The following is a 14,146-nucleotide window of genomic DNA, read 5'->3' on the forward strand; positions in this document are numbered from 1 at the left end:
TCACCTCTGTCCTCAAGGAACTTACCCTTCAACTAAAGATCTCTCTACTACCTACCTACGTACCTATTAACACACACACACACACACACACATACACCTTATATAACTATGAATAAAAACAACATGATAAATGTTTTAATGGAAATCTGAAAAAATTGCAATGGGAAAAGAGTTGGAAATATCAACTCAGCCCATGGCAGGGAGTGCTGGGTCACGGAGTTGATGAGGGAAGTGAAGGAAGGTAAAAACTTCATGGAAAAGATGATATAGGAGCTGGCTCTTAAGGATAAAAATTAGGAATGTAGTGCGAGAGGTAAGATGAGGCTGAGCAGACAGGTGTTGGTTCAATTATGATGGGCTCTGAATAAAGAGTTTCAGCTTTATTTTGTAGAAGACATGAACTGACAGAGTTATAGCTAGAGAAGGGGTTGGCAAAATTTTCTCAAAGGGCCAGAAAGTAAATAATTTAGGCTTGCAGGCCACACTACAACTTTGTTGCAACTATTTAACTCTGCCAGTGGAGCACAACAGCAACCTTAGACAATATGTAATTAAGTAGGCGTGGCTCAGTTATAATAAAACTTTCTTTACAAAATCAGCTGGCCGGCCTGCAGGTTAAAGTTTGCTGAGGTAACTCTGGGGATAGTTAGGAAGCAGTCCAGGTGAGAGATGATGAAGGCCTATTTGAGGCAGTGAAACTGGAAATAATGAAAAGGAAATGGTTTTGATGTTTAGGAAGCAGAACCAATTGCACTTCATGAATAAGAGGCATCAAAGGTATCATGAAGTCTCCAGTTTAAGAGTAAACAGTGATGCTCTTAAGTGATACAGTGGAACTGTAGCTAGAGGCATATTTAAATTCTGGGAACATGAGTACCACTTCAGAAAGGTTCCTTTACTCTTTTAAAGCTGAGGGAGGAACCATGATTCAGGAGGTCTTTGGAAGAACAGTGTGGCAAAAGACTAAGTACTGTAGTTCCTAAATCCAATTAAAGGGTTCTCATTCTCGTTAAGATGTAGTAAGCACATTCTAGTGTATCTTTCCCACTGATTCAACTAAAAACCCCAGACAAAATATGTAAAGCAACTCTTGGAGAATTCTGAACCGTAAATGAGAAGGTAGACAGAACAGGAAAATCAATACTCAAAAGAAGGACCACAGAGTGGTGAGTTCCTTGTTTTTATTTTTTGCCTTTTCTATCTCCTGGCTTAGCCTCCCCTGTCTCCTGGAACTGCAAATGGAAACAGACAGAAAAAGCTCCAAGAAAAGCTCCTCTAGTCAGAGGACTGGGAAGAGGACCTTCTGTGGGATGGAGTACTTTTGACTCTTCTGGTCCACTCTGAGTCCCAGGGACAAAGCTGTAAACCTGAAGTGTGACAATAGGGGCAATCACAGTGGCAGCAGCAGCAGCTTCCATTTTTCTCTTTCCTTTCACTGCTTTGCCCCCAGGGAGACCAACTGTACATAGTACATCACAGTGTGGAGGATCAAGCCTTGGCTCTGAGTACTTTGGCTCGGATCAAGTGAGAGTACTAGGAAAAGGAGCCCCTGGGAGATGGGAAGAGTGAGAAATATCAGAGAGAGGAAGGAGATGGAGGAAGGAAGTTTTAAATTCTGTGTATGACTTCCTGGGCTCACCCCCAAGATGCACATGTGTAGAATGAACTAGAATCAACATAACAAAGATTTTGATAAATGAATTATGGTATAGATAAATGTCCATGTCCCAGACTCTCCCTGGGTGACATACATGCAGTGAAGACCAGGAAAGTGCTGCAAAGGCTTTGGTAACTAAACTGACCTTCAAAAGGTGGCTCAGGACTTGAGGTCCGAAACTAACTGATTTTCTGCTAAAATAAAAATAGTCAACATTCTCCAGAAGATGAACTCTCATAATATTCAAAATGCCCAGGATATAATCCAAAATTACTTGACATTCAAAGAACCAGGAAAACTAAACAAATCTCAAAGGGAAAAGGCAATAACAGATGCCAATTCCAAGATGATTCAGTTGTTGAAATTATAGGCAAATACTAAGAAATAGCTATTACAACCATGCTACTTGAAGTAAAAGTGAACACTCGTGAAATAGAAAGATACATGTTCTTTGCAAAGAAATTGAAGCTATTAAAAAAATAGCTAAATAAGAATTTTAGAATTATATAATAAAAATAACAAAACCTAAAATTTCACTGGAAGGGCTCAATAGTTGAATGGAAATGATAGAGGAGAAGCAAAGGACTTGAAAATGGATGAAGTGAAATGATCCAATCTGAAAAACAGAAAGAAGAAAAATTGAAAAAAAAAACCGAAAAACAAACCAGGGTCTGAGAAACTTATAGAATGATACCAAAAGGTCATAAAGCTGGCCATCCATAAAACTGGAGTCCCAAAAGAGAGAATCAGTGCAGAAAATATATTTGAAGAAATAATGCCTGAAAACTTCCCAAATTTGGTGAAGGAAATAAGTTTATAGATTCAAGAAACTCAGCAAACCCAACTAGGATAAACTTAAAGAAAACCATGCCCATATATATCATAACTGAACTGCTGCAAACCAAAGACAAAGTCTTGAAAGCAACCAGAGACAATTACACATTACATACAGGGGAACAATTTAAATGACTACAGATCTCTCATCAGAAACAATGGAGGCCAGAAGAAAGTAAAACAACATTTTTAAAGTACTGAAACAAAGATACTGTCCAAACAAAGACACTATCCAACAAACATTTCCTTCAGGGATGAAGGTAAAATAAAGATGAAGGAAAACTAAGAATTCTTCACTATTAGATCTGCTCTAAAAGAAATACTAAAACAAGTTCTTTAGGTTGAATGAAAATGTTAGCAGAGGAAAACTGAGAATTTCAGGAATGAAGAAAGACCAACAGAAATGGTAAATATCTGAGTAAATATAATAGATTATTTTTATCCTCTTAAATTCTTTAAAATAGATATGACTTAAAAATTATGACATTATCCGACGGAGTTTTCAATGTACCTAGATGTAATACCTATGACACTACAATGTAAAGTGGGGAGGTCATAAAGTTCCTATATTTAACTTGAAGTGGTGAAATACTAACTTTAAGTAGACCGTGAAAAGTTGCTTTTTATAATCCCAAAAGCAACCTCTAAAAAACTAGACAAAGAGATACAGTAAAAAAAAAAAAAAAAAAAAAAAAAAAAAAGCCAATATATTAAAAACATAGAGTACTTAGAAACATAAATCTAATTAAAAATAAATTCCACTTTTAAAGGAGAAATGCTTGAGTCCTCAGCTCTAATTAAAAAAACAGAGGAGTTATTATTTTTAATATACCAGTGACCTGCCCACTTCCCCCAACCTGAGCCAAAAGACACAATTACCTGTGAAGTTCTGTGCTTTGAGGTGCAGATCGTAGAGTTTGTGGATATAGCGTATATACATCTCTTCCTTGTTCAGTTCAGTCTTATAGAAGTTCTATAAAAAAGAGTACAAGCATGGATAATTCCTCAACAATTAGGTTGGCAAGTATCTGCTTTTTACTCTGCTTGAAGTTTGATATCTTGAACCAAGAGAACAGATGAATTTTTCTGTATAAATGTCTTTAAAAAATTAAGTAAGGAGACCCAGTGACATATTTTTAACTCAGCGCTGTCTGTATTAAACATTACCTATCATTTATTGAATAGGCTGGTGATTCCTGGGGGGATGTTATTACCACTGATTCACATTTCATTTGTTACTTTCTGTCGTTTTTTGTTAGTTTAACTGCCAGTGGACAATCAGCCTATTCAACTACAAATATTAAAAATATGTAAGACATTAACCTGTTTATTAAATTTGATCATGGATAGTCAAAGGATAATTTCTTTAATTTTAAACTTATTTTATTTTAAAGGTTTCCAGTTTATGACTATAACATAAAGGCATTAATAAGAGATTTAATTTCAAATTACTGTTACAGGGCCATGCTTATTGAAAATATTTGGTTTATTAAAAAAAGGTATCTGGATCTTATTAAACTTCTCTAAAATGTTTTAACATTTGTCGCCAAAAACTCAACTCTGACTTACCTGGACACATTACGTTGCCATTTTAAAGGTACACTTTATAGGAATCCACATACACTTCTTTACCACATTAGACGGTACATTAGTCCTCACTGAACTTAGTAAACATACGAGCAAAAGTGTAAGAAGCTGGAGTCCAGCAAAAGCACGATGCTGTGAGACTCTATATAAGGCAATTTTAGAAAGCAGATCATTGTACATTATGAAATCCCTGCTTAAGCCATCTGAACTGCTATCATTACTACTGCTGTTGTTATTTTGACAGATGCTACTTGGTGTGTAGAAGAAGGGAAAATGAATAGTGATGGGGGGATAAATCTGCTGACTTGAAGGAGTGACAGGTTTTTCTAAGGGGGAAAGGCCAGGAATTCTAAACGTTTTTGGAGTTGATTAGCTAGAGAGGTGCTTTGGTAATGGACCAAACTAGCCAATGTGGCTGCTTAAATTGTACTTGGGCTCAAAGCCTGAGGAACTTCTGTCAATGTACCTTCTGGTCACTACCTAACAGGTGTCCATTCTTCAGTATGAGGACTCTTCTAACCTCGAGACACTGACATTGAGTTGAACGCATCATAAAAAATATTTTTTTCCAATTTATACCATTATCCTTCCCCTTTTCGTCTTGTGTCTTGTAGATCTTGGCATTCTTTAAAAAGCTAAGTAAACAATGCTCTTCATATCTCTATTATAACCAAAATCATTTTAATTAGCAAGAATTGTTGTACCATAAACATAAATTTAACAACCTCATAGCAGGCTTTTATGTTATTAAAGGATAATTTGTTCTAATAGCTTTCTGGTAAGAAGCAGATTTCTTTGGGAACCAAATAAGTCATCACTCTGTAAATGAATAGTTCTTGAAAAAAAAGAAAAGCTCTCTCCAGTCAGCAGATGAGAATCTTTCACATATGTCTGGCAAAACTAGTGACACAAAGAACAAAACAATAATTACATTTCCTTGTATTAGTCATGTCAAAGATTACCCATTTTTACCAGCCTAATACTACAGTTTAACTCTGATCTTGTAAAGAAAGCCAGAGCTCTCCTGAAGACAATCTGGAATTGATCTTTCCAAAAAGTTAAGAAAAAACTCTAGGAGGGAGTGAGTGGTTAAAGAGAACCATATTGCAGCTAGAAATCAAAAACTTTCCATATGCAATAGAAGCTAAAAAGATTAGCTTCAAAGTTATATATTTTGTCCTTTAATAATAAGTAGTCGGGTGCTGGTTGAAATTAGAACAGCTTTCAAAACGTTAGCATTTTCTATACGGATATTCTTTTTTCTTAAATTAAATTTATTTATTTTTGGCTGCGTTGGTTCTTTGTTGCTGCGCGCGGGCTTTCTCCAGTTGTGGTGAGCGGGGGCTACTCTTTGTTGCGGTGCTCAGGCTTCTCATTGCGGTGGCTTCTCTTGTTGTGGAGCACAGGCTCTAGGGTGCGTGGGCTTCAGTAGTTGCGGCACACGGGCTCAGTAGTTGTGGCTCGCGGGCTCTAGAGCGCAGGCTCAGTAGTTGTGGTGCATGGACTTGTGGTGCACGCTCCATGGCATGTGGGATCTTCCAGGACCAGGGCTCAAACCCATGTCCCCTGCATTGGCTGATGGACTCTTAACCACTGCGCCACCAGGGAAGTCTGATAAGGACTATTCTTGGTCAGTACAAAACTAGCAAGATAAATTCACTGTCTCAAGTGGATATTGATGGGGCCACTGATTTTATTTATTAATTCTCTGGCTTATTTCTACTGGGAAACTAGAATAAACATATTTAGGTGGAAGTATTCATTCTTTCATCCGAGGAAATGATCTCTCCTGTTGTACGGGTTGAGGAAATGAACCTAGGGTCTACATTTATTTGTGTACCTCTAAACAGAGGGCGCTGTGAAAGGAGATGGAGACAATGGAAGACGATTCCTTTGGAAAAAGGTAAAGGCTTTTCTTTGAGGCTATTTATGAGACTTTGTGTTTGGAGTTGGGGTAGAGCCAAGATTAAGGAGATAAACTGAGAAAACCTGAAGCTGACAGAGCACTTGGCTTTTCTCCCCAAATACTGATGTACAAGCAGGGACGTGGAAGGAGATCAGGCTGAGGGGTGAAAGGCTGGCAAAAAGCTGGGAAAGCACAGAAAGGAAATTTAAAAGTGGAAATGACTGTGCTCAAGGTTAGAAATAAGTGCTAAGAGGAGAGATAATGGGTTGACCCAGTGAGCTTGGCCTGATGGCCTGCAGGTTACTGTTGGGTCTGATGATAAAAATTACAGAAGAAACTGCGTAACAAGAGGTGGCCTGATAGAGGATGCTCAGGTCTTACTATTTTTAGCAACTGATATTGGAGGTAGAGGTGTAACAATTAAATGTAAAAATGAAGAGGAAGTGGTAGGCGTGGTAAAAAGGATAAAGTCATATACTCAGAGATGTAGTACAGTGAGAAAACAAATTAGGGAAACAGATTAAAAAGACAGTCATAAGAAAGCGAAAAATCCTGAGCTCTGAAGAGGGGCTGTGAGGGGAACAAACAAAACAAAACAAAAAAACCTGAAATCGATGAGCTAAGACAGGACAGAATCAGAATGGGGGACAAAACAAATTATAAGGTGCAGACAAATAGAGAAAAAAAGGCATGTGAGAGACTCATGTGGGTCAGAGTAAGAATTAGAATTCTGTCTGTGCAAGTACTTAGAATAGATGGTGAAGTTTCACCTATTCTGCAAAACAAGAAAAACAAACCATGATATTCACTAATTTAGAACCAAAGCAGTCACAACGCATTCCTGTATTTTAAATCTGATTAAGGTAAATTATCAAGAGCATCAATTTATACTATATTAAAATTTGAAAAAAGGAATGTGAATGTATAATCCTTCTTTTGCTCTGTAGGGAGAATACCATTCCATTTGATAATTAGTTATGAGACATTTCATTACAAATTTTGTGGTCCTAGAACTGCTCTGGTGTAGCCTGTTATCCTTACCCAATATTTATTTTTATTCTCAAAAACGTCTTGTTTGGGTGAGAAATTATGTGGCCATCCTAGTTATAATCCACAACTTAACAACAGCGGTATTATGGATTTAATTTGCAAAGAAGCTAGAGAGTGAGAATTCATGTGCTAAATAGGAAACTGTCATTTGTTCAGAAAAGAACATTCATATTTACTAAAACCTAGAATACCTATAAGAAGGGCAGAAAGAAACTGTCTACACAAAAGTGAAAAGACTTTTCTCCAGGGACATCATGCTTTTCCCTAGCAGAGCAACAAAAGACTCCAGGGCAGAGGAGCGATGCAACAGGAGAAGCCTGGCATCACTGGGATCTTACAGTGGGAACATTCTGCAGCGTTCGAAGCTCGGAATTTTCTGGCATTTAATTCAACCTGAAGCAAAAACACTGCTAAACTCTTCTAAGAAACACCCAGATAAAGACACATGGTGGCTGAAAAACAAACAAAACGCAGTATTTCTGTGAAAAAGCAAACGTTAGGATATAAGGAGGAAAAGGGAAATTGTTTACGAACCAGGAGGCTCACGGTGCAGCCAATCTTTTTGCCATCTACCTCGCCCATTTTCATGCAGTCCCTAAAAACAAAAAAGCAGGAGTCAGAACTCAGAACTTCCTTCCTAGGGGCAAACACGGTTTGTTCTTTTAGGGAGAAAAAAAAAAAAAGGAACTGTCAGAGACTAGAGGCAATTTGCAAGTTGCTGTGCAGATGAAGGCTCAGCAGAATAGAGGCGGTGCCCCAGGAAGCGTGAGCTTGGGAGAGGCTGGGGAGGGGGGCGGTCAGACCCTCCTGAGCACCAGTATCGCTGAGAATTTCACCGCGGGGTGGGGGTGGGGGGGTGGCTCCAGGAAGAGGAGGAGTGAAGGTGTGTTATTACACACCTCTTACTTGGGGTGAGAAGGATCTGCTAAGCCTGGCCATCAGCAGTGAGAATGAAGCGTTTATTCTTAAAACACCATGCGTTTAAGTGGGATGAACTGCTTCAACAGTTTAGATCATTTCAAAATCAAAAAATGATGTCTCTGAAAGCTAACGGTGTGAGTTTCATCCCCCCTCTCCTTTTATAAGAAAGCAGCATGGTTGTACAATTGTCTGTTTCACTGTCGTCACCCTAAGATGAATGGATCTACTGGTTCTAACGGGTGAGTCTAAACACCAAGGGGGAAAAAAAAAAAAGATTTCTTTAATAACAGGACTCTCTCAATTCACTGAGACTTTAAAAGAACTGTCAAAACCCGCAAAACAAAACATAAAAAAGGAAAAACGAAGAAAAAACTCTGAACCAGCTAGTTAGAAGTCTGTTATTTTACTGCTCAAGGTTCCACGGTCTGATTATCAATTCTTTGAGTGATTAACTCAAGGGCAATGTCTGACTGTATTCTAACTCTCTGACTTTCTAAGTGGAGCGCAGCATATCTGGAAAACCGGGAGGGCGGGGGGTGGGCTCCGCTTACCTGTAATCTAACAACCTCTCCATTAGACGAGTTACAGTGGCGATTAATGAAACACCACTCTCCCTCCATGTTTCCCGCTCAATTTTCTTTAGTAGACTGGAAAAGAAAGAACCCAGGGGATTTTCAACATTTATTTTTATCAGTCACCATGACAACCATTTTACTTTCATCAATACCTTAAATGCCTTAGCAACCACTGCAACATCTCACAAGTAGCACAATTTGCAAACAATGTCTTACCTAGGATAGGGACCAAATAGTGGAATTCTAATCCAGGAAGCATTGACAAAGCAAATTGATTTTCATTATCCAAGTCATCAAATACGAACACATGCATATAAATCATATTTTCAAAATATGCAAGCACCTCACAGCTCAAAGACATTGTTTCCTAGCTTCTCTCTTCCACTAACAGAGGCTTGCGCCTCACCACACCAAACCACACTGCGAAAAGCGAAAACAGGAGTGCCTCTAAGTTTACTTTTAAATAAGATCTTGTTTTATTCACATAAAAATGTTTTCCTACCTCTCAGTGGAATGCATCTTCATCCAAGCAATTTTACTGCAATGCAACTGCTACAGGAAAATCCTTGTACAGACGGTATGACGTTTTGCATTTTTTCCTTTCACTTAACATTTGCCCACTCAATACATATTGTACTATCTGTGCACTCACTCAACAGTTTCATTCATTTTGTCATTAATCACAGAGGATTTTCTATGTGGTTGTTACAGCAGATTGATGACAAGTACCGAACCACATCTCTCCTCCTACATCTTCCCTAATCTTAAGCACCTCGGAGCAGAGGCACTGCTATGTAAACACAAAACAATAACAATCATAATAATTAGGATCTGTTTTACTTTGACTCCCACCTCTCGGCAAATTAACCATATACTTGGCAAAAACCTTTACGACAGAACTTTCCCCAAAAGAAAAAAGTAAGAACATAGGCATGACAATATGAGGATACTTTGCCCTCCTAAATTTAATGATCATTATTTCTAAAATGTTGTTTCCCTTTCATCCTGGTTTCAGGAATAACATAGAGAGAAACCATTTCGTACAAGTACCATCTCAGCCTATCCTATACTGTGCTTAGTAGAAAAAAAGCTATTTTGTCAAAGCCGTTTTTTTTGCTCTGTGGCTACGTTCTCTCTCAATCTTCCTTCCCACTCCCCACTGCTTCTTCTTGCTATTACCATTCCAGTGCCCAGCCCTCTGTCCTATCTCCTCATCTGGTGCCTATGCATCCCTGATCATTTGTTTTTCTTGTTTATTCTGAACTGTCTCCTAGATTAAGGAGGAGGAAGAGGGGAAGAAATAGCACATGAAGGGATGGAACTTGCCCGACTAATCCCCCAGGGAAAGGTCCCCTAGTTTGTTCTAAATGTGTTTTCTTTTAAAAAGCCTCCGAGAAGCACCTGTTTCAAGCTTAAATGCCAAACTGGTATTGAACCAAGTACTCAAATGAAAATCTGCCTGCCAAAGCAATGCAGGATGATGGAGAAATCTTCCCAAGTGACAGCCCACACCTCATATACTTTAGAGGCTGAAAAACAAAGAACTCAAGTTAGGTAATAATTCTAAAAATATATAGAGACTTCTTTTATAGGCATGAGTTTCATTAATTTGCACAGCCTCTGGCTGCAGTAAGAAATCTGAGCTACAGAATCCTCTTGTAAAAAGAGTCACAGCTCTGCAGAGCCTGTTTCCTTGACTAACTCAAGACCCAAATATCAGTACCAAGCCTAGAACCCAGTTCATCTGCTTTCTCGGCCAGGCTAGTTCTTTCTGTGGGGAAGCTTGCCCTCCCCGTTTACCTGATACACATTGATAAGGAGAAGCTATCAGACAAGAAGAGAAGAGTCTCTCTAGATAACTTGGGTGACACTGATCTATAATTTGGTATATTTCTATTTGGCCTATAATCATGCTCATGTGCCCATGGTGAGTACACAGGGAACTCACCTAATCACAGTGAAAGGTGATTTCTTCTTTTTTTTTTGAGGCACTAAAATGATAAATGGTTGCTACATGAACTAATGCACTAGACTTTACATACATGTCAAAAGAGCATTAACGATGCATCATTCTTTTCTAATGTTTTTAAACCATTTTTAAAAACTGAAGTATAGTTGAGTTACAATGTTGTATTAGTCTCAGGTGTACAGCAAAGTGATTCAGTTATATATACACATATATATGTATATACATTCATTCTCAGATTCTTTTTCATTATAGGTTATTACAACACATTGAATATAGTTCCCTGTGCTATACAGTAGGTCCTTGTTTCTATTTCATATATAGAAGTGTGTCTAGGTTAATCCCAAACTCCTAATTTATCTCCCCCCCTACTCCAAGGTGATTTCTTATTGCTAATTGATAGGCAATGGGACCCCATAACATTGAAGAGCAGGATAAGTCATGGTCCTGCAGGATGACACACTGCCCAACAGGCTTTTACTCTGTGAAGGAATATGAAGGGTGTAGAATTTGACCCTCAGTCTACCTCTCTCTGTATCGTAACAGGATTGTGTGGAGGCCAGCACTTATATGAAACACCTGTGTCTGTGCACACTCTTCTTAATCCAGAGAGAAGAGTTAGATACCTAAGTATGTGCTACATAGCTAATCCTCTGTCTGCAAACTATAATTAAATGTGTGATCACTAAACAAAGATCTATGAGATGATTTGGAGTCTTACTGAATTATTTAGAGCAACACACGATAGAGCACAGTAAAGGACTGAGGTGGAGAGGTTACCTCTCCCGGAAAGCCCCTTTAGAACCCCCGTGGCTACTGGTACCCCACTGTGTGCTCCTACAGCACGGTCACTGCTGCATCGTCAGCCTTAGAAGAGCACCTAGCACAGGGAGATGCTCAATAAATGAAGCTGAATGAGTGAATGAAGTGAATCCAGGGAAGCAGAATTTCATTCTGATGCCTTATTCTGAACATCACATGGACGGCAATGATCCACAACTTCAGCATTATCAAAAACAATCAATCCCGACCCCTGTTTACTTCAAAAAGATGTAGTGTGGGTAAATGCAGATAACGTGAGGGTCAGCGAAAGATGAGTTCTTAGGAAGGAAGTTACTATATAAATTTACAGTCTCATTCTAAGGAGGCTATTTTGGCAAGCACATACTACATTTTCAGGAAGCAGTGAGCTCCTTTCAGCTTCTGAACAAATTTTAAGAAGTTTTAGACATGAAATACAGAGAACAAATGAGAATCTGTACCATAGTGGCATGTGTTCCTAATTCATAATGTGTGCAGTGACTCACTGTGATTATACTAATTCATTGTGATTTCTATTGCCAAAAAAGCATTTTATTGTTTCCTGAAATATAGTTGGATTTTCACTTTCTTTTCTGAGCCCAGGTAGTAATGAAAGAAAAATATTTATCGTAATATTTCTAGTACTATGTCAAAAATCAACAAAAGAATAAAAATCTCCATTGAATGAATCAGGCACCTTAAAATAGTCTAATTATAGAGGCTTAATATTCTAATTATTGGTTTGATTTTAATGTCAAGGTACATCTTCTATTTCAAAGCCATATTTACACACAAGCAATCCAAACTGCATGCTATCAGGCCTTTATTAAAGTCGATAAGAGGCACTATGGAGCTATGTGAGTGTTTATTAATCTTGTGAATTTATCATAAATAATTAATCACAAATCTCAAGAGATTCATTTCACTGAGTGCTTTCTCATTTTAGTTCTTTGTTCAAACCAAGGACTAGTAACTGAACTGAGAGTGGTTTTCAAAAGCAATTTATTATATTGGATGAGGTTTTAATCAGAATTCTTGCTAAACTCCAGCTGTCGTGAAAGACAGATGCTTTGTACACTAGAATGAATGAGGGCTTGGTGAATAATTATTAAAAGTTCCAGTTTAATTACAGTATCAGAGGAAAATGGCGTTGTTCAGGACTCAGTACAAAGAATGTATTTTATCTACCACCACAAGAAATCTGTGTACCCCTTCTTGGCTTTTCCTTTCAATATAATTTTCTTAAAAGCTTCAAGAATGATTTTGAATCAGGCAAGTTGAAATCTATCAGTCACTAATAGTACTTTTCAAACCTATATATTAATGTATCCACTGCCCTAAATTTATGATCATAAAACGAATTACAGAATTTTGTATTTGGCTATCAGTACTAAAGCATTAATATTTAGTTTTAGGTGATACTTGGGTGTAAATATAAGTAAAAGCGTATTTTGTGATAGAAAAATGTATTGCTAAATTGTTTTTGCACTTATGAAAGAACTGCAAACATTTCCCAAGCACAATGAACTGGTTCTTCCTTCAAAAAGAAACACTTCATAAGTATAAAAGGTTTGAAAATGACTAAGATCCATAGAAAGCTGTAGAAGAAACAAGTGCTAGAATTAAAATCCTAAAGCACTAGAACCTTCTTATGTATCCTCTCTGGCCATTTCACACAGTGGATGAATAAATACTTGGTGCAAGCACTTCATCTTATGATACTGATCATATTCTTTCCTTAGTAAGACAACCTCAAAGTCTCCTTACAATATTATTTCTCTATCCTCCATACAAATCCTAATCACAGAATTTACTAAAAACGACTTGCTTCTGTGATATTCTCATAAGAAACATTTAGGAAGAAATTAATAATGCTGAATGAGCAATAAGTATCGATGAATTAAATCAATTGTTGAAGAACAGATGCAAACTAGGTTAACTTTCCCAACAGCAAATCAACCAAGGATATCTCGCTTCGGAAAGCACTGTGTACAAACACGACAATCACACCACTATTGTGTCTTTTCCTCTCCCACTCTTAACCCTGTTTAAAATCATTATCTTGCAGCCCCAGTTTAAAAATTATTAGGCATGAAAAGAGTGGAATTTGTTATATAACACTTGTGACCTGCCGTAATCAGAGATTAACACAAGGAGATACGTCTAATCATCAACATAACAAGATCCATTTGCCAGTTAAGCAATTATCCTTTATTTCACACTCCACAAAGACAAAGCACTCCTGGGAGACCCAAGCTGTCTTTGTAGCTCTCAGCTGCTTAGCACTGACACCAAATCCCCGGAACAGAATCAACTTGAGATAAACACGTTACTCACATACTGTTGAAGAGCTCACGGTATGTTTCATCACCTTTGCCTTCTGACATCAGGCTGTCCAGTTTGTCAATGAGCTTGGCTTCCACCTGAAAACAGACCCAAACGTTACTCTCTTTCCTCCCTTTCACAAGTAGGATTTTCTAGGCATACTGAAACATATTTATTTCTGCACAGGAAAAAGCCATAGTAAATTTTGTGAAAGCGACATTATCAGCTGTGGTTAACAGGAGACACCCCCTTGGAATTCTAGGGGGCCAATTTAGATGCAGGAACATACTTCAAACTCCCGGTAGGGTAGCATGTGCTGTCGCCAAAGACTTCTATTTGTTGATTCAAACACAAATGCCTGCAGCCCAGCTTAAATGTTTGAATTCTTTATTTAGGAGCTGTAAAAACTGGCAAGTCTCTCTTTTTTTTTTTTTTTTAAATCATGATATATATATAAGAACATCAGCAAACTACCATATCCACAAACATTCATTTAAATCTTTGATGTGTTTTGTATCTATTTT

At 37.8% G+C, this 14,146-nt stretch overlaps 1 protein-coding gene across 4 annotated transcripts in view; it reads right to left on the reverse strand.

Moving 5' to 3' along the window:
- DOCK4 (dedicator of cytokinesis 4) overlaps positions 1-14,146 on the reverse strand; it is a 486,764-nt gene that overhangs the window by 44,825 nt on the left and 427,793 nt on the right. For all 4 annotated transcript variants that reach the window (XR_014246916.1, XM_082399962.1, XM_082399963.1 and 1 more), the window contains 4 exons: positions 13,635-13,720; positions 8,507-8,602; positions 7,569-7,629; positions 3,371-3,464 (listed from right to left, as the gene is read on the reverse strand). Coding sequence is in view for 3 of the 4 variants with exons in the window: in XM_082399962.1 (XP_082256088.1) it covers positions 3,371-3,464; positions 7,569-7,629; positions 8,507-8,602; positions 13,635-13,720 (337 nt within the window). In the remaining variant the exon portion in view is untranslated. The remainder of the gene's footprint in view (positions 1-3,370; positions 3,465-7,568; positions 7,630-8,506; positions 8,603-13,634; positions 13,721-14,146) is intronic.

Source organism: Balaenoptera borealis, assembly GCF_965194805.1.
Source record: "Balaenoptera borealis genome assembly, chromosome: 7".
NCBI lineage: Eukaryota > Metazoa > Chordata > Mammalia > Artiodactyla > Balaenopteridae > Balaenoptera > Balaenoptera borealis.